This window comes from Neovison vison, chromosome 2 (genome assembly GCF_020171115.1).
Source record: "Neovison vison isolate M4711 chromosome 2, ASM_NN_V1, whole genome shotgun sequence".
Taxonomy (NCBI): domain Eukaryota; kingdom Metazoa; phylum Chordata; class Mammalia; order Carnivora; family Mustelidae; genus Neogale; species Neogale vison.
The window spans coordinates 32847883-32871870 of record NC_058092.1 but is presented as its reverse complement, the minus strand read 5'-3'; the positions used below and the strand labels follow the sequence as shown (position 1 = coordinate 32871870).

The following is a 23988-nucleotide window of genomic DNA, read 5'->3' as shown; positions in this document are numbered from 1 at the left end:
ATCTGTCCATTTCAGTGAGGGGAGTGTTAAAGTCCTCTACTATTATTGTATTATTGTTGATGTGTTTCTTTGATTTTGTTATTAATTGGTTTATATAGTTGGCTGCTCCCACATTGGGGGCATAGATATTTAAAATTGTTAGATCTTCTTGTTGGACAGATCCTTTGAGTATGATGTGGTGTTCTTCTTCATCTCTTATTATAGTCTTTGGCTTAAAATCTAATTGATCTGATATAAGGATTGCCACTCCTGCTTTCTTCTGATGTCCATTAGCATGGTAAATTGTTTTCCACCCCCTCACTTTAAATCTGGAGGTGTCTTCGGGTCTAAAGTGAGTTTCTTGTAGGCAACATATAGATGGGTTTTGTTTTTTTATCCATTCTGATACCCTGTGTCTTTTGATTGGTACCTTTAGCCCATTGACATTCAGGGTAACTATTGAGAGATATGAACTTAGTGCCATTGTATTGCCTATAAGGTGACTGTTACTGTATATTGTCTCTGTTCTTTTCTGATCTACTACTTTTAGGCTCTCTCTTTGCTTAGAGTAGCCCTTTCAATATTTCCTGTAGAGCTGGTTTGGTGTTTGCAAATTCTTTCAGTTTTTGTTTGCCCTGGAAGCATTTTATCTCTCCTTTTATTTTGAATGATAGCTTAGCTGGATATAGTATTCTTGGCTGCATGTTTTTTTCGTTTAGTGCTCTGAATATATCATGCCAGCTCTTTCTGGCCTGCCAGGTCTCTGTGGATAAGTCTGCTGCCAATCTAGTATTTTTACCATTGTATGTTACAGACTTCTTTTCCCGGGCTGCTTTCAGGATTTTCTCTTTGTCACTCAGACTTGTAAATTTTACTATTTGGTGATGGGGTATGGACCTATTCTTACTGATTTTGAGGGGGGTTCTCTGCACCTCCTGGATTTTGATGCTTGTTCCCTTTGCCATATTCGGGAAATTCTCTCCCAATAATTCTCTCCAATATACCTTCTGCTCCCCTCTCTCTTTCTTCTTCTTCTGGAATTCCAATTATTCTAATGTTGTTTCGTCTTATAGTGTCACTTATCTCTCAAATTCTCCCCTCGTGGTCCAGTAGCTGTTTGTCCCTCTTTTGCTCAGCTTCTTTATTCTCTGTCATTTGGTCTTCTGTATTGCTAATTCTTTCTTCTGCCTCATTTATCCTAGCAGTGAGAGCCTCCATTTTTTATTGCACCTGATTAATAGCGTTTTTTATTTCAACTTGGTTAGATTTTAGTTCTTTTATTTCTCCAAATAGGGTTTTTATATCTCCCGAGAGGGTTTCTCTAATATCTTCCATGCCTTTTTCGAGCCCGGCTAGAACCTTGGGAATCGTCTTTCTGAACTCTAGATCTGACATATTACCAATGTCTGTATTGATAAGGTCCCTAGCCTTTGGTACTGCCTCTTGTTCTTTTTTTTTTGTGGTGAATTTTTCCTCCTTGTCATTTTGTCCAGGTAAGAGTATATGAAGGTGCAAGTAAAATACTAAAAGGGTGGCAAAGACCCCAGGAAAATATGTTTTAACCAAATCAGAAGAGATCCCAAATCGTTGGGAGGAGAACGGGGATAAAAAGAGGTTCAGAAAAAAATAAAAATAAAAAATAAAAAAATAAAACGAATAAAGAAAAAATATAAAAAAGAAAGAAAAAATATATATTAGATAAACTAGTTAAAAACATTAAAAAAAGAAAAGGGTAAAAGTTAAAAAAAAATCTAGCAGAAGAAGAAAAAAAATTGAAAAAGAAAATGATTAAATTAACTGCAAGACTAAAGAATCATGGGGAGAAAGCCATGAGTTCCGTGCTTTGCTTTCTCCTCCTCTGGAATTCGGCTGCTTTCCTTGGTATTGAAACCGCACTCCTTGGTAGGTAAACTTGGTCCTGGCTGGATTTCTTGTCGATCTTCTGGGGGAGGGGCCTGGTGTAGTGATTCTCATGTGTCTTTGCCCTAGGCGTAATTGCACCGCCCTCACCAGGGGCAGGGCTGAGTAATCCGCTCCAGTTTGCTTTTGGAAGCTTTTGTTGCCTGAGTGCTTTCCATAGAGTTCCGGAGGACAGGAATGAAATTGGCGGCCTCCCAGTCTCTGCCCTAGAGGAGCGGAGGGCTCCACTCCTCAGTGCGCCCTCAGAGAATAGCACCCAATGGCTCCTGTCTCCCTGGCCTCCAGCCGCACTCCCAGTGGTGAGCTCTGCGACAGGTTCAAGGTAATCCCGAGCTGAGAGCTCACTCCTTGGCTCTGTCTCTGTAGCCGGCTTCCCTGTTCTGATACCTGCAAGCTCTGTGACACTCAGACACCCCCTCCCCCCCACCATCCTTCTGTGACCCTGCAGGACCTGAGGCCACGCCGACCCCGCTTGGGCTTCACCCCGGTTTAGCCTCTGGAGCGATGTCCCTCAGCGGAGCGGACTTTTAAAAGTCCCGATTTTGTGCTCCTGTTCTCTGCCGCTTGCCGGGAGCCGGCCCCTCCCCTGCGGTCTACCTTTCGTCGCTTTGGATTTACTTCTCCGCCAATCCTACCTTTCAGAAAGTGGTTGGTTTTCTGTTTCTAGAATTGCTGTTCTTCTCTTCAGTCTCCCGTTGGATTTGTAGGTGTTTGCAATCTTTAGATAAGCTATTTAGCTGATCTCCTGCTACCTGAAGTAGTCTCAGCCTGCTACTTCTCCGCCATCTTGACTCCTCCCCTCAACACTTTTTTTTTTTTTTAAAAGATTTTATTTATTTATTTGACAGACAGAGATCACAAGTAGGCAGAGAGGCAGGCAGAGAGAGAGGAGGGAGCAGGCTCCCCGCTGAGCAGAGAGCCTGATGCGGGGCTTGATCCCAGGACCCTGGGATCATGACCTGAGCCGAAGGCAGAGGCTTTAAACCACTGAGCCACCTCGGCGCCTCAAAATCTCAGCTCTTTAGGTAGCGTCTCTTTCATCAGATGCTGGTGTGGCTTCCTGTGGTTCAAAGATCTATAAACCAAAAATGAGTTATTTACATTCTACCTAATATATAGTGGTGGAGAAAGAATTAGGATAACAGCAATAAAAGGTAATATTCAGAAAAGGGGATAATGGGAAACACTCAATAGTCATTAGCTCATTATAGAATCTTACTGGGTAGGAGTGACAGTGACTCCTTGACAATGTGATAAGTTCCTTAATTTTGCCCTTTGGTAGGGCTTCCGTTGTCTCCTATGCCTTGTGAAAGGTCTACCTTGTCCATTATCTTCTGTGGCCACATCTGAGATGAATGTTAAGTGAAGATGCCATTTCTGGGAAATGTATAGCTTTTATAGCTCACTGCTTGTTGATGAGCTTGGGTATTATTTTGGAAACTTAAGAGGCCTTTGCAGTCTAGTCTCTTTCTCTCCCCCCACCTTCCATACAATTATCTTAAAATATTTAGTTTCTAGACTTTTTGCTGCTTTGATCCGCAGTGCCTGTCCAGACAGAATTTTTCAGTGTGAAGACTGTGCTCTTTTGTGCTCCATGTACCCCAGGAATTTCCAGTCTTGTTTTGGTGCCATGGAAGCCCTTCCACAGTCTGGTGAAACCTGTGAATCCGTCTCAGGATAATGTCTCAAAATTCACAAATTACAAAGGAAACCAATCATATTGAAATATGGTTAGCAAAATATTAACTTTGAAACATAGTAATGTTAAACATTAAATAAAATTAAATAAAAGATCTAGTGGCAAATCTAATACACTAGTATAACTTTTAAGTAGTTAAGTTTAAAAGTTGAGATTCTGCAACATCTGCATGTGAGAAGAATACATTTGTGATTTTTATTGCTGGCCAAGTTGCAAGTACTGTTAGTGCTACGATGTGTTGTCTAGTTTCATAATTAAAGGAAATGCTAAATTTTGGTTACAAGTTAGTGGAAATAAAGAGTATTTTTTCCCCATCCAAGTTCATTGACCTCTTCTGGCTTCTAAGGGAAAGATGGTTCTGATGAGGCCATTTGAAACAATGGTGGAAAACATGGGTGGAAAGAAAATACCATTATGACATTGCTTTGTGTGGCAAGGTACCAGTCTTCTCTACTGCCAAGGCCGCAGTTTTGCAGCTACCATTTAATTACTTCAGTTTGCTGGTTCAGAAGCAGTTGGTGTTTTTTCAGCTATGCAAGGCTTTAAATTATAGGACTGTTAGCTTAAATTGCAGGCCATAGGCAGGGAGTTACCTCCCTTAGCAAATCTGCATTTTTCTCCCTCTGCTTGCAGCTCTAGTCGCAGTTTGTTTTTCTCTCAGGACTTTAAGTGACAAGAAGGAGCCAACGCATGCCAACGTTCTAAATTTTTTCTGTATTTCTCTTCTTGCAATAGCCTTAGCTGGCCTGTGGTTTGCTTTCTAACTTATGTAGATGGCCAGATTTGACCAAATCCTGTCACTCTTTGTCGCTGCAGTATCAGAGTTAATGTTTGCCTTATCAACCTCTCCTTTAAGAGTGTCTTACTTGGGGCACCTGGGTGGCTCAGAGGGTTAAAAGCTTCTGCCTTTGGCTCAGGTCGTGATCCCAGTATCCTGGGATCAAGCCCCGCATCAGGCTCTTTGCTCCACGGGGAGCCTGCTTCCTTCTCTCTCTCTGTCTGCCTCTCTGCCTACTACTTGTGATCTCTGTCTGTCAAATAAATAAGTAAAATCTTAAAAAAAAAAAGAGTGTCTTACTTTAGGTTTTCTTGTGTTCCCCACTTCCATATGCCAAATTTGACTTTTGTTAAGAATTGCATTCATCCACTGGTGATATCTTTTTATGGTAGTTAAGCACATAAGTCTGGAAGGTGAGCAGTTCAGGGCTCAGATGGCAGCTTCACAATTGCTTCACAAAAGACTCAGGGACTCCATTCCTTCTCTCTGCTCCTCTATTCTCAGTGTATGGCTTCCATTTTCAAAGATCACCTTATGATGCAAGATTACACTGGAGCAGTAGCTATTGTGTCTTCAGAGAGCCAGAATGGAAAGAGGCACAGTGCCATCCAGAATTAAATTGAGATTGTATTCCTCAGGAAGAAGGTAAAAACAGATGTTAGGTGGCAGTTAGTGGTTTCTGCCATAGGCCTACTTCTGGTTGCCTTGGGTGCTAAGATTCTGTAAGAGAAGTTATATTTGTTTTGGCTCAGGTCATGTGAGATGTAGCCCAGTGTCATTCTCGCACTGGGCATGGACCCTGCCTAAGATTCTTCTCTTTCCTTCTGCTCCTAACCCCTCCCTCTCAAGAAAAAAAAAGTGGGGTGTGTGTATTGTTTCCTTGGGATGCATGCGATCAGAATTAACTGCTGTGGTAATTATAAGGATTTCTTTTTGAGTTTTCAGTTGCTCAGTTTTTCTTACGAGTCTTACGATGAATCTTTCTTGTGATAAATTTTTCTTAAGTTTTTTAAGGTGCCAAAATTTTAAAATGCCAGGAATAGAGTGGGAGGATTTAGGAATACCTTGGTCACAACATCATTATCCTCATTCTTATTTTCCTTGATGTTTTCTTCTTACCTTTATTTAGGAAGCCAACAGTATCTGAATAGTATCTCCCCTGCCCTGCCTTTTGATAATTGTTGAAAACTCAAAAACTTTCTGAGTAATCTTGGTTACTTGTTGGGAGTCAAGGAGGTTGCAGAGGGAGGCCCAAGCAATGTGTTAAAGTATGTAGAAAGCTTATTTGGGGTCCTTTTAGTGGCACTGTTCCAAAAAGTGGGATTAGAACCCCTGACCTTCTCCCTATCTCATGCCTTAAGGTTGAGTTCTTCTATCTTGGTGCTGTTTACATTTTCATGTTATACAGAGAAGAGTCCTCCTGAAACTTTTTTTAAGCAATAAATATCATCATAGATTTAAGGCATGAGTTTCCAATCCCTGTTTTCTACGATAAGTAATGTTATCTTTTTATCTTTGCTTCTGTCTTCCTGTTTTTCTCTGCTATTCCAGAACTGTTTCTGTTCCCGTGTAGTGCTGCTTGTCAGTCTGAGTCATACTTTTTTCCATTTCATAAAGGACTTCAATCCTGTGATTATCCTTACCTCATGCTGTTGAGTCCTTTTTTTCTTTTGCCTCTTCCTTTTAGCTTGTCAGTGTGTGTAGTTTCACTTGTTTGGGAAGGATCACACCCACACCTTCATTGGCTAGTAACTGTTTCAATCATTTACCCTTATTTATTGACCCTTCATTTACTATGTTCTTAATGGGCATTAGAGAAAAGAACAAGAAAGTTTTCTTTTTCCAAAGAGCTCGTGGTCTCTGGGGAGATAGATAAAGATAGTTATAATCCTGTATAAATCTTGGGATAGAGGTGTTTATATGCTACTGTGGGATTGGGACCTAGTTTAGTTTGGGAGATGGAAGAAAAGAGTGGATTGATGGGCCTTTCTGGAGAGGGAGGTATTTGGTCTGAGTCTTGGAAAAAAGTAGAAGCCAGCTAGGCAGTGTTAAGACATTCCAGAAAGGAGTGTTTTTAAACCAAATACTGTGTTATTTTTCAGATAACATGTACCTGGCATGGTGTTTGGTAGGATCTGAAATAATTAGTTTTATGGTCACTGTTCTCAGTGGGAAGGTGGGGGAAGAGGGAGTGAGTGTAGTAAGCTTAGGTGTATGATGCAGTTATACATACGCAACAGCATTGTAAATGCCAAATTGAGGTTATAATTGCTCTAGGAATTTAGAGAAGGATTAATAAAAGATTAATAAAAACTAAAGTAGTTGAAAATGAGTTTGGATTTAGTATTATAGGAGAAAGGGAACCATTGAAAGTTATGGGGCACAATGACATGAAAACAGTGGTGACAGATTTCTCTTGGAGTGTATGCCTGTACTCAGGAGGTGATTAGCAGAGAGGAGTGGTAAGAAATCAGAGGCTAGGAGGTCAGCTAGGAAGCTTTTGGAATGAGGTGAGGTAATGAGGGCCTGACATTTCTTAACCAGATTTCCATAACCAGATTCCTCAGAGCCTCCCATGCTGTTTTTAAATTTACCACCATCTGTTCTCTTATACAAGTGGACTTCTGTCATCACCATTCCATTAAGAGGTTTCTTTCTAAAGTTACTGATGATCTGGTCATAACTAATGGTCATTTTTTTGTGTTCTTCATGCTTAATGGAGAACCTCTGTGGTGTCCAGGTGACACCCCAATGATGGAAGCACTTTTTACCTTACTACCAAGAATATATAAAATTTAATTAATAGCAAACAGAAGCCCCGCTTTTTCAGAGTTTAAATTTAAGATAGATATTTTATAGTTAGTTTAAATTTGATCTAGCAGAACTGATGAAGATAAGCACAGCAGTGGAGTGATTTTTACTCATGGTGTCTTTGATGACTGGGGACTATTTTATTTCTAGCCTGTTGAGATCTTTACTTTCTTCAAATCTTAGGGGAAGTTCTTCCTTCTCTGCCACTGAAGGCTGCAGTCCATGTTGTCCTCTCCCTTCAGCCTTCCTTTCTTCTTCAGTTCTTCCTTACTTTTGACCTTCCTAATTGGACTGCAGTTTCCTGGAGAACAGGAATTTTATCATACTTTGTTGTACGTGTGTGTACACAAAGTTTTATAGCCATGTATATGTGTAATTATAAATTGTTAACTGTTATATATTAAGTACTTAATTATATTTTTACATTATATTGCTTGAGACTCTCATAGTTTCAGTTAGTGGCAGTGGTGAAGGAAACAGAAATTAAAGTTGGTTCTCAGTAGGGGCATCTGCAGTATCAGTATCAGTTATGTTCTGGTTTGGAATGTGCATTTTTTTTTTTAAGATTTTATTTATTGATTTGACAGAGAGAGAGTACAAGTAGACAGAGTGGCAGGCAGAAGGAAAGGGCAAAGCAAGCTCCCCACCGAACAGGGAGCCTGATGCAGGGCTTGATCCCAGGACTCTGGGGTCATGACCTGAGCCAAAGGCAGTGGCTCAACTGACTGAGCCACCCAGGCGCCTCTGGAATGTGTATTTATTTTAACTTTGAAAATGTGTGTGCCTGGCTCCTTTGGGAATTTGAACAAAATAAAGCTACTTAGTGGAGCTGTAATTGAGGCAAATAGGATGACAGCATGGAATAATAATAATATTAATAATAATAATAACAATAATAATAATTGCCAGTGGTTTTTAGAATGAAATATGAATAATAATAATAGCAACTACTATTTAGCATAACCACCACCACCAGTAGCTAACATTTTTTGAATGGTTACTATTTGTGAGTCACTATTCTCAGTACTTTTCATCAGTGAGGTAGGTACTATTATGCTCATTTTATAGATGAGGTGTGGTAAACAAGAACAAAAAAACAAAACAAAACAAAAACTAATGGTTTGAGAGCATTGGGAGACCTGGTTTTACTTCTCTTGTTAACTACCTTTTGTGAGTTTGGGCAAATCTATAACTTTAGTAGACCTTAGTTTTTCATCTTTAGATTGAAATGATTGGTTCCTGATCTCTAGGGTACTTTGCACACTCATTTGACAACAGGTGATGTGTAAATTACATTGTTTTCTTGAATTTTTAAAAAAATTTCTTTCAGGGGCACCTGGGTGGCTCAGTGGGTTAAAGCCTCTGCCTTCGGCTCAGGTCATGATTCCAGGGTCCTGGGATCTCGCTCCACATCGGGCTCTCTGCTCAGCGGGGAGCCTGCTTCCTCCTCTTTCTCTCTCTCTGCCTGCTTGTGATCTCTGTCTGTCAAATAAATAAATAAAATCTTAAAAAAAAATTTTCTTTCAGAGAGAGAGAGAGAGAGCATGAAAAGGTGGAGGGGCGGGGCGTAGGGGGCGGGAGAAGCAGGTTTCCTGTCGAGCAAGGAGCCCAGGCAGAGTTCCATCCCAGGATTTTGGGATCATGACCTGTGTGGAAGGCAGCCGCTTAACCAGCTGAGCCACCCAGGTGCCCCTACATTGTTTTCTTTTCTTTTTTTTAAAGATTTTATTTATTTATTTGACAGAGAGAGATCACAAGTAGGCAGAGAGGCAGGCAGAGAAAGAGAGAGAGAGGAAAGCAGGCTCTCCACTCAGCAGATAGCCCGATGTGGGACTTGATCCCAGGACCCTGGGATCATGACCTGAGCCGAAGGCAGCGGCTTAACCCACTGAGCCACCCAGGCGCCCTACATTGTTTTCTTTATTCCATAAGTTCCTGTAACTTACTTCATGCTAGCAATGAGCCATTAATCTAATGCTGAGATTATAGAACACAATAGTAATGGTTTTGTTTTTGTTTTTTGATTTCTGAAGCTACTGTATAGAGAGTTTAAAGTTCAGATTTCAGAGAAATTATGAAGTAGAGATGGAGGGAATTTGAGAAAGTGAAAAAGATAAAACTGGATCAAAATAATCTAAGAGGAAGATAATAGGACTCTACTGGCAGGGTAGATAAAATCCTTATGGCTGTCTCTTGATTTATAATTGCTGTTGCTTAATCTGGTTTACTTTATAGTGCTTTAGTACCCTTGCCAGATAATCCTGGAGTAATATTATTAATTAATACTTAATGGATCTTTCTTTGTATATACTACCATATTTAATTCTCAAAGTAATATTCTAATTTTTAAAAAATTGGGGGTGCCTGGGTGGCTCAGTGGGTTAAAGCCTCTGCCTTCAACTCAGGTCATGATCCCAGGGTTCTGGGATCGAGCCCCACATCGGGCTCTCTGCTCCGCGGGGAGCCTGCTTCCTCCTCTCTCTCTCTGCCTACTTCTGATCTCTGTCAAATAAATAAATAAAAATCTTTAAAAGATTTATCTGAGAGAGAGTGCTTGCGAGAGCGAGCATGCTGTGGTGGGAGTGAGGGGGTTCGGGGGAAGGGAGAAGCAGATTCCCTGCTGAGCAGAGAGCCTGATGCAGGGCTCCATCCTAAGATCCTGACTGAGATCATGACCTGTGCTGAAGTCATATGCTTAGCTGACTGAGCACTGAGGTGGCTCCCTCAAATTAATATTTATTTATTTATTTATTTATTTTTAAGACTTATTCTATTTATTTATTTGAGAGAGAGTAAATGAGAGAGTGAAAGGGGGAGGTCAGAGGGAGAAGCAGACTCTCTGCCAAGCATGGAGCCCGATGTGGGACTCTGTCCAAGGACTCCAGGATCAGGACCTGAGCCGAAGGCAGTTGCTTAACCAACTGAGCCACACAGGCACCCTCAAATTAATATTTTAACTCTAGGAACTATTATTGTTTCATTTTACAGATGAGAAAGCTGGAGTTTATTTATTTAAAAGGTTTTATTTATTTGTCAGAGAGAGAGAGAGAGAGAGAGTGAGTATGTGCGCGCGCGCGGGCGCTACAGAGCACAAGCTAGGGGGGATCAGCAGGCAGAGGGAGAAGCAGGCTCCCTGCTGAGCCAGTAGCCTGATGCAGGGGCTCAGTTTCAGGACCCTGGGATCGTAACCTGAGCCAAAGGTAGACACTTAATGGACTGAGCCACCAAGGCATTCCTAGAGAAAGCTGGAGTTTAGATAATTAATATTAATTAACATTTTCATTTCCTGCAACTAGTAACTAGTAGAATCAGTGCTTGAACTCTTGATCTGCCTGACTTGAGAGCCCATGTTCTTATCAGTTCTGTATTGCCTCCCAGAAGTTCATATCCTAAGCACGTATTGCAGGTTGCTCTTTGCCTGTAGCTGTTTGGAATGAGGGCATGTATTGGATTTTATTTGCCACAAGTTTTTTCTTTTCACTGAGGTACTTTAGTGTTTTTGTTTTCTTTTTTTCTCGTTAGTTTGATATCACTTAGAAGTCTTTCATTCTTCTCTGCTTTATTGTTGGGGTCATTATACCTGTTTCTTTGATCCCGTGGTAGGAAAAGTTTTTATCCTCAGCTGAAAGCTAGCAATTCCAGTATGAAGTGTCAAGCTTTCTTTCTATATTTTTATCTTCAATTCTTTGAGCAGCTTTTCCCTTCTCCAGAAAATGTGTTAACCTGGCAGATTTTGTTTTTCTTTTTTCTTTCTCTGGATTGTAACAGTCTGAATTTTTCAGCCTTGGAGAGAAATATGTTACAGAATCCAGATCACTAGATGTTTGCATTAGGCTGCCCTGAGTTTTTTTTACTGCTTCTTGCTGTCAGTTTATATGATTTAATCTCGTCTATCCTACACTCCCAGATCTCTAGTTTTCTTAAGCTTGTTCCTTGTGGATTTTGTGGATTTTTTATTATTTTTTAACTGCCTGGGTGCTGCCTGTCTTCTTCTTGTTCATCAGTATCCTTGAGTTTGCATTCCTCTTTTGGATCAGCTCCCCCAGCTAGCTTGTCTACTTACTATTCTTGTCTACGCTGCTTGCTTTTCCTACCTCCCACCTGCTCAGCTCTACCTTCTTTCCTCCTTGGAAAATTCCTGTGCCTGTTTCTCAGTCACTTCTCTGACCTCTTTACTTTGGGTATTCTTTTGCTTGTGTGACTCCCCTAAAATTTGTGTAAAAGACATGCCAGTCTTTAGTTTTAAAGGGCCTATGGTGTTGGTGAGTAAAGAGCTGAACTGTAGACTTATTTTTCATACTATGATCCTGTTGCTCTATTTAAAGTGGTAGTCTTTTTTAGAAACATTGGCATTGGGATCACTTTGTATGTATGTATCGTTCTGTATCTTAAACATTTTAAAACCTTATTTGTTGTATTTAGTAGAGGAAAAAATTTAAAAAGATTGGAAATGTTGAGCCCTTAAATATTGGTTTGGTCATTAACATACTCAATCTTTTTCCTCCAGATTTAACTCAGGCTTTCCCTCACTTTGGAACTCCTAGATTTGTGAATATTGGATATTTTGAGAAGCAGGGGTTCTTTCCTTGATACTGACTAAGGAGTCTATTTACCTTCAGGATGACATCTGAACTGGAGAGCAGCCTAACATCTATGGACTGGTTACCACAGCTCACCATGAGAGCAGCCATCCAAAAATCTGATGCTACACAAAATGCACATGGAACAGGAATTTCCAAGAAGAATGCACTCCTTGACCCAAATACAACACTGGACCAGGAAGAAGTCCAACAGCACAAAGATGGGAAACCTCCATACAGTTATGCCAGCCTCATTACATTTGCAATTAATAGCTCACCCAAAAAGAAAATGACTCTAAGTGAGATATACCAGTGGATTTGTGATAACTTCCCATATTATAGAGAGGCTGGCAGTGGTTGGAAGGTAAGGATTTTATTTAAATTACTGTTTGTATGCTATAAACAAAAAATAATAGTAGTTTCTATTGAAGATAAAGCTTTGTGGGGCTTCTATAATTAAAAAGTGAAATTCTGATTATCATTTTTAAGATGTCAGAAAAGGAAATTAAATGTTTTTATTAAGTGATTAACTTTATTTTTGGTAGAATACCAATTTGTTAAAGCTTTATTATGTTACATGACTGATGGAACATAAGTAAGAACAGAGATAATGTAGCATTCACTGGAAAATAATACCTGCAGTTCAGGTAAGTTGATAGTAAGTCTTTGGTTAAAAAAAAGTATTAAACTAATATTGTTCTCATCATCTAAGACTTTTCTTTAACTTTTATTTTGAAAGAATTTTAGATTTTTGAAGAATTATATAAATACTCCAAAGGGTTCCCGTATGTCCTTTATTCACTTCCTCTATGTTAACGTCTTATATAAGCATAGTACAGTGATTAAAAACTGAGAAATTTATGTTAATACAGTACTTTTTGACTAAGTAGTACTGTTAATTACTATGTAAATACAGACTTCATTCAGATTAGTTTCTCTTTTAGTGTCAGGATCTAGTCCAGGATCCTGCATTGCATTTAGTTGTCATGTCTCTTTAGTTTCCTCTCATCTGTAATAGTTCCTCAGTCTTTTCTTGTCTTTTATGACCTTGACACTTTTGAAGAGTACTCGTCAGGTATTTTGTAGAATATTTTGTAGAATGGTATTGTATGGTGTGTTTTATAGTTAGGTATGTCTGATATTTTCTCATGGTTAGACTGAGGTAATGCATTTTAGGGAAGCATATTGCAGAGATAAAGTGCCCGTCTCTCTATGTCGAGAGGTACTTGATGTTACTGTGTCTTATAGCTGGTAACATTAACCTGGTTCTTTGGTTAAGGGGATGTCTTCCAGGTTTCTCCAATATAAAATTACAGTGTACCACTTTGTAAATTATAAAACATTTTGGGGAGCTACTTTGAGGGTATGAAAGTTTCTTAAATTTTCACTCATTAATTTTAGCATTTGTATAGCAGTTTTTATTGTTTTCTAGTGGTGATTTTTTTCTTTTCTTCATTACTTCTCTATTAATTGGGATTCTTCAGTGCAGAAGACTTACTCTTTCTTCCCTTTATTTATTTATTTATTTCGTCATTTATTTGTGTTGGGTGCACTCATGGACATTTATTCTTCGTGCTGTCATTATTTGTTAATCACATTGTTGTAGCTTTGGCCATCAGGAGCTTTTACAAGTTGGCTCCTTTGCCCTTTTGACATGGCCCTATTATTTTGTTTGTTTAGCAGTTTTTAATTTTCTGGCATAACAAGATGTTCCAGGCTCATCTTGTATCATTCCTGTCCAGTCCTAGAATCAACCAGATCTTTAAGAAGCCCTAGTTTCTCAACTAAGCTTTTTGATGAACAGCCAGATTACTTTCCTACCTATGTTCTACAACAAATAATTCAACTTAACTTTCTTTTTTGTCTGTAAATGTTATGTTTTTATTCCCATATAGAAATTACCCAGTTGTATGCTATGTCGGGTGTGTGTATGTACATGTGGAAGAAGGGAATTTAGAGAGCTTTAGATGGTAGTTACTCTTGTTTCTTTTAAGCCTTCATATCTCAACACCTTTGACTTTTGTGTTTGTCTAGATTATTAAAGATATTTACTAACTCAGTATACATTGATGATGTGCTACACACCAGGCCAAATGGTCAAGTATCTCAAGGGAAGGGATTTTTTTTTTTTTAAGATTTTATTTATTTGTCAGAGAGAGCGCGCACATACAAGGAGGGGGAGAGGTGAGCAGAGGGAGAAGCAGGCTCCCTGCTGAGCAAGGAGCCCAGTGCACTCGATCCCAGGACTCTGGGATCACGACCTGAGCTGAAGGCAGACACTTAACTGCCTGAGCCACCCAGGTGTCCCAAGGAATTTTTTAAAAAAAGATTTTATTTATTTGAGAATGAAAGAGAGTGCATTTGAGCCAGGGGAGGGGCAGAGAAGCGGACTCCCCGCTGAGCAGGGAACTTGATGTGGGACTCATCCCAGGACTCTGGGATCATGATCTGAGCCAAAGGCAGACATTTAACCCAACTGAACCATCCAGGCACCTGGGAAGGATTTTTTATATATCCACCTCTTTTCCATGTCCTAGCACAGTGCTTCCATTTAGTAAATCTAGTAAATGTGGTTTGGGTGAAACCCTGAATCCTGGTTCCAGCCTTCTTTCCTAGCTTTTATTTTTTCCTAGTTCTTTCTCATGTATCTCCCCTGCACTACCCCCACCAGCCCTCTGCCCCCCCCCCCCGCCCTCTGCCCCCACTTCAGCCTACTACCTGTCCCTGGAAGTAAAAACTGTGATTTTATTCTTGCTTTTGTTTGTCTCTTACTTGTCCTTGGACTTTCTCTCTTCTGCCTTTTCTCTAGTTGGCATTATCCTATTTTTCTTTCAGCTCATATGTTACCTCTCTCCTCCCTATAGAACTAATCTCTTTGTGTGTCCATATGCTTGATTAATAACAGTATCTAGACTTTCAGATTTTTATCCAGGTATCTATCTTGTTTGATTAGTTTTTTATTTCTATACTCAGATACTTAAATGATAGTTGCTTTTATTATTTTCTGTGTGTCAGGTGCTATATGCCCAAGTGCCTTCTTATGTTATTATCTTTTTCAGTTACACAACAGTCTTAGGAAATAAGTTCTGTTACTCTCCAGATTTGAAAAGTAAGAAAACTGAGGTTTAGAGAAGTAACTTTGCAGTTTCTCAGAGAATGGAGGAGCTAAGATTTGGTATCAGACTTGGTAGATTTGGAGATTTCAAATCTTGTGCCTTAACCATTACACAGGGCCTGTAATTTTGCAAACACTATAAATATTTATTGAATTTAATTTGCCAGGATGAACTGTCTCTTAGCTGGCCAACTCAGTATGAGAAGTGATTGTTAACAGTATAATTTGAATAAGAATCTATCTAACAATATTTCAGTGGAGGAAGTATATAATAAAATTTGATCCATGAATCAAAAAAAACCTCATTCTAACCAAGTAGTAGTGATCCATCTGAGCTGTGTGTTTTGGCATTACCACTAGGCACAGCTATTCAGTAGAATCATTTGGTCAGATTTAGGATGAGGGAAGGCTGGCAGATTCTGATAAATGTGCTTAGCATTGGAAAAGCATGGTGGCTGTGGACTAGAAATGCTCCAGATTTGATTAAGTGGTTTGGAAAGCCCATCAGGGATTCATGGGTCTGTATCACTGATTGTAAACATACATATTTGCACAGACCAGACAAGTGACATAAATGAGTAAAGCAAAAATGATGACTACCTGAAGAGTGCGCATGTCCAATGTAGAACAGCTGTGCTCTAGGCACTTGTAGTGTTTTAGGGCATATGGCAGATCTTACAATACCCCCACCCCCAAGAAAATTTAGATATCTGGATTTTATGTGCTGTTCCCCAATTTTTAAATGTTAATTTTGGTTTTCTTAAATACCATACTGGCCAAATGTAAGTCTGTTTGGCTGAATTCATTCTGTGGACCACAAATTTCCAGTCTCTGGTTTAGATTACATCCTCTTGTTTTCAGCCAATTTAGTCTTTCGTTCATTAATTTGAAAAATATTTTATTTCCTGTATATTCTTATGAGCAGTATATTTGGCTTTGGCAGTACTAAGAAACTTAGGACAGGGCCCCTAAGGAAGCTTATATTCTTTAGTGGATAAGGGACATACGTATAAATAAGTAATTATGATGTTATATCAACAGTTCTGTAATACAGAAATACAAAGTGCTATGCTATGATGGGTTGGGTAGTTGGGCACACCTAGTGTGTGTAAGCCATAATAATATCCAGCATATATGTAACTTAGTAAAGCGTGTTAAATGAAGGGTGAAGTTAATACGTGCTGTGAGAATTTAGAAGAGCTTATAGAAAGTGGGATGAGGTTCTAAAGTGAGTGACAAAAAGATAGTGCTAGGAGAGTACAGGAAGGGTGAATCAAGAAAACTATTGAAGAAGTGTAATTGAGCTTTATTTTGAAGTTGAGTAAGATTTAGGAGGGTGTTTTGTATAACAAACACTCTTAGGAAAGAGTTTCTCGTAGGAGTTCTTGGTAGAGAGCAGCGAGAGTTGGGATAGGGCCATAATGCAGAGATTTCATGAATATATGAATGCCAAGATGAAGAAGAGCTTCGTCCAGATTTGGTAGTGAATAGTACACGAAGGTCAGTTATATACCTCATTTACTGTCTGAACTCAGCTCAAGTGTTAAGTCCACCTGAGGATACCCGATCCATTCTGCTGAATTTCATGCTGCTGGCCAGCCCAGCTCATGGTCTAAAACTGGTTTGGAAGTAATTGATAACAGTTTCAACTGGAAGATATAATGGTTTAGATATAATGAGGAAAGAGGGGGAAAGGGGAGAAATGGGAATAGGTGGAGGATTATATTGCTCTTAGAACCCAAGAGATTATGTGTTCCAGTCTCTTGCTTTAGGGAGATCTTTAATATTTCCAGGGATTGCTATCTCATGTTTATTCTTTTCTTTCTTTTTTTTCCAAGATTGATTTTATTTATTTTAAAAGATTTTATTTATTTATTGTAAGATTGATAGAGACACAGCGAGAGAGGGGAGTAGGAGAGGGAGAAGCAGGCTTCCCGCTGAGCAGGGATCCCAGGACCCCTAGGATCATGATCATGACCTGAGCCGAAGGCAGACGGTTAACTACTGAGTCATCCAGGTGCCCCTCATGTTTATTCTTTTTTTTTTTTTTTTTAAATTTTATTTATTTGTTTGATAGAGACGCAGCGGGAGGGAACATAAGCAGTGAGATTGGCAGAGGGAGAAGCAGGCTTCCTGCAAAGCAGGAAGCCCCCGTGCAGGGTTCGATCCCAGGACCCTGGGACCATGACTTGAGCTGAAGGCAGACGCCCAACGACATGGCACCCCATGTTTATTCTTTTACAAAAGGCCTATTCTTCCCAATTTTAGGTGCTTAAAACTTGTCAGGATTGTTTCTAATTTTATTTTTGTAAACTGAGAAATAGTTTAAACTTTGCAAATGGAAACAAATGGAAACTGGTTAATCTTCTCCTTTGCTCAGGTCCTAACTCTGTTTTACAATTTACTGTCCTTAAATTTGTTTTGCACACTACTACCATCTGCTACTCACTATTTCTTCTGTCACCTAGAGAAACATATGAACACACCATGTTCGTATGAAAGGGTCAAATAGAACTTTAATATTTAGGTAAAACTTCCTTTCATTTTGTGCTAAGGTGTAGAAAGGAGATTACATACTAAAAATAACTCTTTGAATATTCCAGAAGAGTTTTAAAAAACACTCTTTAAATTTTTATGATGGGATGATCTCGTAATCTGAACTAGAGGAAAAGGAATTAAAATTCTTGTGCTATTCATTTTACTAAAGAGAATTAGCCTTTACTAGGGTTTAGGGTAGTAAAAAGAAAAATGCAGAAGAATGCTATGTGTATATTGGGGTGTATTATACTACCTTTTTTTTTTAGATTTATTTATTTATTTATTGGACAGACAAAGATCACAAATAGGCAGAGAGAGACGGGGAAGCAAGACTCCCCGCTAAGCAGAGAGCCCAACAAGGGGCTCGATCCCAGGACCCTGGGATCATGACCCGAGCTGAAGGCAGAGGCTTTAACCCACTGAGCCACCCAGGCGCCCCTCTTATACTACTTTTTATGTGGGCAGAAAAAGAAAAATATATATTTATTATTTTAAAAACAAACCTAGGAATAATAAACTAGAAATGTAGTGAACATAGTTATCTATCGGGGATGGGTGAAACTGAGGTAGAAGGAATATAGGAGAGAATAAGATTTGAGTATACTTTTTATTTAAAGTAAGTGTTTTACACATTCAGTACACAGACACACACACACAGGATGGGAAAAGGAAACTTTAGAACTGAATATAAGCGGGACGCCTGGGTGGCTCAGTTGGTTGGACGACTGCCTTCGGCTCAGGGCGTGATCCTGGAGTCCCGGGATCAAGTCCCACATCAGGCTCCCAGCTCCATGGGGAGTCTGCTTCGCTCTCTGACCTTCTCCTCGCTCATGCTCTCTCTCACTGTCTCTCTCTCTCAAATAAATAAATAAAATCTTTAAAAAAAAAAAAAAGAACTGAATATAAGCAGAAACAAATAAGCCATATATCGTATCAAATGGATAACACAATCACACAGAAAAAAAACTCAAACTTTGAAAAGAGCATTCTATTATTTTCATGGCATACATACTAAGATAGAAAAGAATTGCGAAGAAATTATGACCTTTACTTAATAGATTTGTCTAGTGGTTTTTCACTAAAGACAGCCTCTACCTCCAGTAACATCAAGAAGAGAAGTTAGGAAGTTGCGAGTATTCTGAAATTATTTCATGTGCATGATAGGGTAGAACACATGAATACATATATTGATGTGGGGTAACCAAGGATCTCACAGTGGGAAAGAGATGCAGGTAGGATTGTGGTGGTTAAGTTTAAAATAAAAATCACTTAGAATGTTTTTAAAATTTAGATTCCTGGGTCATAATTCCAGAGATTTTGAAGTAGTCATCTTGGATGGAGCCAAGAAATTGGCATTAAAATTCATTTTAATTGATTCTAATCCAAGTAGATTTTACTTTTTTTTTTAAGATTTTATTTATTTATTTGACAGAGAGAGATCACAAGTAGGCAGAGAGGCAGGAAGAGAGAGAGGAGGAAGCAGGCTCCCTGCTGAGCAGAGAGCCCGATGCGGGACTCGATCCCAGGACCCTGAGATCATGACCTGAGCCGAAGGCAGCGGCTTAACCCACTGAGCCACCCAGGCGCCCTTTTGGGGCTGGGGTTTCTAAGACCAAGCAATATGCCTTGATCAGTTATTTAACTTGGTTCATTTTTCTCCAGGGGAACCTAGACCATTTAAATTATGTCTACCCCTCTATTCTCTTAACTTCTTTTCTTAGAGTTATTAGAGGTAAGGTCTGGCCAAAATGTGAGGTGCAAAGTTACCTCTTTTCTTAATTTTGTGTGTGTGTGTGTGTGTGTGTATTTATATTTTGACTTTTGTATCTCTCTAGGTATTTAGAAAGCTTTTTTAAAAAGATTTATTTATTTATTTGAGAGAGATTGTGCACGCACACATGCAGGGGGACGGGGAGAGGGAGATGGAGAGGAAGATTCTTAAGCAAGCTACACATGGGCCTGATGCTGGACCTTGAGATGATGACCTAAGCTGAAACCAAGAGTTGGATGCTTAACCTACTGTGCCACTCAGGCACCTCTTTCTCTGGGTTTAAATTAAATTAAATTAAATATTAAATTAAATATTTAATTTTCTAAATCTGCTTTTGGTTTTTTTTTTTTTTTTTCAACAGAATAATGATTACAGTATGAAAAGCATTCTATTCTAGATTCTGAGTTGATAGGGTCCTCCACCTCACGGAGCCTACTGAAATTTTGGTATAAGATGAAGTATATGGGAAGAACACCGTTAAACAAATAATTACAAGTGTAATAAGAAATCCAGGGCGATAAGGAAGTTTATTACAATGAGACCTACTCTATGGAGAAACCAGAAAGGACTTCCCTCAAAGACTGATGTTTAAGCCAAGAATGAATTGAAAGTTGAGTAGACTCAATTCCGTGAAAGGGATGGAGTAACGTGGCGGGGGGGCAATTATATTTGCAGAGGGAGCAACACAGGGAAGGCCTAGAGGTGAGAAAGAAAATTGGAGGGGTTGAGTATAGACAGCAAAGGAGGTTGGGTCAGATCATGAAGGGTCTTTGGAGGCTTTGTTAAGAATTTTGGATTTTATCCTAAGTAAAATAGGACGTCATTGAAAAATTTTAAGTGAAGGGGTAATAAAGAATTTACCTTGTGAAGAGATCACTGCCTTTCAGGGTGGAGCATGGTGGAGGAGGGACAAAGATAGCAAGGTGGAGGGTGACACCAGTTAAGAAGCTATTGTACTATTTTTTGGTGAGAATGGTGTCCTGTACTGAAATAGTGACAGAAGAGATGGAATAAAGTAGATCAAAGGTAGACTTGGGATCTGGTGTAACAGATTTATTTTAGATGGTAAAGAAGAGAGAAGAATTAAGGATGTCTTAAAGCTTTCTGATTGGAGCTGTTAACATGAGTAATTGTCTTTAGCCTGAGAAGAGAAAACTGGAAGATCACACTGGGGATAAAGATTGAGCTTAACTTTAAACGTAATTGGGGTTAAGATGTTTCTGGAGATGTCTAGTAGATTGTTGAAAATATATGTTAGAAACTCAGGAGACAGGTGTAGTTTGGGATCTAGAGAGATTGTCACAGAGTGTCATTGAAGCTATGGCTGTAAATGAGATTACATAGGCAGCAAATGTGTAAATGAAAAAGGGGCTTAGGGCATAATCTTTATGATTTACAACATTAAAGCTTTTTGTAGAGGAGGAAGCCCCAAGGAGAGATGAGTTCTTCCCCTGAGGCCATTTAGAAAAAAAAGGGACCATCTCGATCCCTCCCCATCTTTAACTTTTAAGGTGGGTAGATGAACTCCAGTTTATTAGTTCTTTTTTCCCTTGTGTTTTTTTTAGATTTGGGCTATTATGATTCCATTCTATCTGTGCTGTTATTTTCTTAGTTATACCGCTTTCTAAATTTTAGTGACTGCATGGAGGGTTTACCACATGTATCTTTATCTTATCACAGTATGCCTTCAAATAAACCATTTTATGTATAGTGAAAGAACTTTACATATCTTAAATTTCTAGTTCTTTTGACCCATCCTTTGTGCTGTTGTTGTCAGTTTTCCTTTATATGTTATAAACCACATAATTGATATATTTTCTTTAGACTACTATATTTTAAAGTTGTTATAAATAAAAAATATTTTTTAAATTTACCTTTTTAAAAAAACCAGATTTTATTTATTTACTTGACAGAGATCACAAGTAGGCAGAGAGGTTGGCAGAGAGGAAGGGAAGCAGGCTCTCTGCTCAGTAGATGCAGGGGTGCAGGGTACAGGATCAAGCCCTGGGATGCAGGGCTTGATCCCAGGACCCTGGGATCATGACCTGAGCCAAAGGCAGAGGCTTTAATCCACGGAGCCACCCAGGTGCCCCAGAATTTACCATCATTTTTATGATTTCTGGAACTCTATTTCTTTTTGTAGATCCAAGTTTCTGTTTGTTATACTTTTGCCTGAAGAACTTCCGAATAATATTAAGCCAGCTGGCACTACAAGGAATACATTCTTTTAGCCTTTGCTTTCCTGGAAGTCTTTATTTTGCCTTCATTTTTGAGAGATTTTTTTTCACTGCATATAGAATACTTTTTTTTCTTTTAGTATTTTGGAGATGTCATTCTTTTGTCTTCTAACTTGCAGTTTTTGAGATGTCTGCTATAATTTATATCTTTATTCCACTGTACATAACTTTTTTCCTCTTGCTGCCTTCATGATATTCTCTTCATTTTGATTTTCACCATTTTGACCTATAGTGAATATAGTGTGTGAATTTTTAATTTCTTCTGTTTTGTGTTCTCTGAAATTTTTGCATCTGTGATTTGATGCCTTGCGTTATTTTCATAAGATTTTTTGCTGTTCCTTCTTCACATTTTTCTTCTCCATGCTTTTTCTCTTCTCCTTGTGGGACTCCCATTACATATATTGCTCCACGGTTCTTGAGTGATACTGTGTGTGTGGTTTTTTTTTTTTTCCAATTTATTTATTTTCAGAAAAACAGTATTCATTATTTTTTTACCACACCCAGTGCTCCATGCAAGCTGTGCCCTCTATAATACCCACCACCTGGTACCCCCAACCTCCCACCCCCCCCCCCGCCACTTCAAACCCCTCAGATTGTTTTTCAGAGTCCATAGTCTCTCATGGTTCATCTCCCCTTCCAATTTACCCAAAAGCACATACCCTCCCCAATGTCCATAAGCCTACCCCCCTTCTCCCAACCCCCCTCCCCCCAGCAACCCACAGTTTGTTTCGTGAGATTAAGAGTCACTTATGGTTTGTGTGTTTGTTTTTAAAGTATTTGTGCATGCATGTGTGTCAGTTTGGATAATTTCTGTTGATCTGTCCTCAGAATATCTGAGGCTTTTCCTGCTTGTGTCGTCTACTGATGAACCCATTTAGGGAGTTCTTTATCTTTGATCACGTTTTTAAATTCTATCATTTACATTTGACTCTTACAGTTTCCACTTTACTGTTGAAGTTCCCCATCTCTCTCTGCAAGTTTCCGCTTTTTCTACTTGGTCCTTGAACATATTAGCCATAATTAATTTAAAGTTCTGGTCTGATAGTTCTAACACCTTTCATTTGGGTATTGATAATTTTATCTCTTGACGGTGGATTTTTTTTTTTTGGGTGGCATTTCTAATATGTCTTGCAGTTTTTGTCTGAGTGTCAGATATATGTGTAGAAGAATGTTAGAGATTGTGATAAATGGCTACTGAGTGTGGTTGGGTGTTGGGGCTGGGCAGGGAAGATAGAGGGAAAAGGGAGAAAGAGGATTTTAGGCAGGTTCCATGACCAGCGTGGATCTCACAACACTGAGATTATGAGATGAAAGAGTCAGTGCTTAACCAACCAAGCCAGCCAGGCACCCCAAGATAAATCATATTTATGCATGTAGATGGATAAGCATCTTTTTTCCCTAGGCCATTTGTTTGCCAATTATTGACAATCAACTTGTCAATAATTAAGTTGGATTTGGATTTTGTTGTTGGTATCTTTTCCTTAAGTATACCACAGAGTTTACATTCCTTCAGTCGTAGGCTCCTATTACCTGTTCTTGGAAATGAGGTGTTTGGGGACTGTAGAATTTTCTCAGTTTTTTTTTTTTTTTTTTCCTCTTTAGATTTTAGCTGTCTCTCCTTACCTTGCTACAGATGGGGCTCTCTTCATGTTCCTGCCCTTCCTCTCTCAGTAGGCTGTTACTAACTGTTACTAACTGGCTGTTAGCTTGTTACTCACTGCTAGGCTGTTGGTTTTCTCTGTTTTCTTTCTTCCTTCATTTTATTTTTATTTTTAAGTAATATCTGTGGCGAGCATGGGGCTCAAACTATATGACTCTTAAGACAAAGAGTCACAGGCTCTCGCCACTGAGCCAGCCAGGTATCCCTTTGTTTTCCTGTGTGAGCCTCAGTCTTACTCAGGCCCTTGTACTTAGGGTTGGGCTTTTTCAGTGTTTCTCTCCTTCAGCCATTCTAGCCTGTATCTATAGTTGCTTTTGTTTACCGCTATAGCTATCTATTATCTCCTTTCTGCTTATGCTACAAAGGAGACTCTCTTTGTTTTCCTTTCCCATCCCCATTCTTTTTTGTGAGTATATAGTAAAGGCTCAGGGGGAAGAGCTTGAAGAGTGAGTGGGAACTTTCCTTCCTTATATTTGGGGACCTTGCTATTCTAAACTGACACATCAACCCATGCTTGACCTTAAAAATTTTAGCTAGTTTCTTGGATGCTTGGATGATGGCCACTTCTTTCTTCCATACTCTGCCAAAAAGGTGAAACAGTTGGTCTGCTTTGTCCTTGAATGGGCTTGTCATTCTTAGGAATTTAATTTGTTAGGCTGCCTTGCAGCTTCAACTCTCTGATGTGGCTCAAAAAAAAAATTTTTTTTGTTTTGTTTTGTTTTGGCTTACCCATTGTTTTCTCATTGTTTGGGAGGGATCATTAGTCTCTATAGCTGTTTATATCCTAGGCAGAGGTAGAACTCCCATTCATAAGTTTATAATTGATGTTTGGTAATAAGATAGGCTTGACTTTATATTCTGTTGTCATTTTTTTTAAAAAAGATTTTACTTATTTATTTG

General features: G+C 39.1%; 1 protein-coding gene across 3 annotated transcripts in view; it reads left to right on the top strand.

Moving 5' to 3' along the window:
• The window catches only part of FOXJ3 (forkhead box J3), a 164298-nt gene that overhangs the window by 48660 nt on the left and 91650 nt on the right, over positions 1-23988 (top strand). For 2 of the 3 annotated variants that reach the window (XM_044237976.1, XM_044237974.1), the window contains exon 3: positions 11807-12131. In XM_044237976.1, coding sequence (XP_044093911.1) covers positions 11807-12131 — 325 coding nt within the window. Of the gene's footprint in view, positions 1-2168; positions 2222-11806; positions 12132-23988 lie in introns of those variants that run through there. The other variant, XM_044237975.1, reaches the window with a different exon arrangement.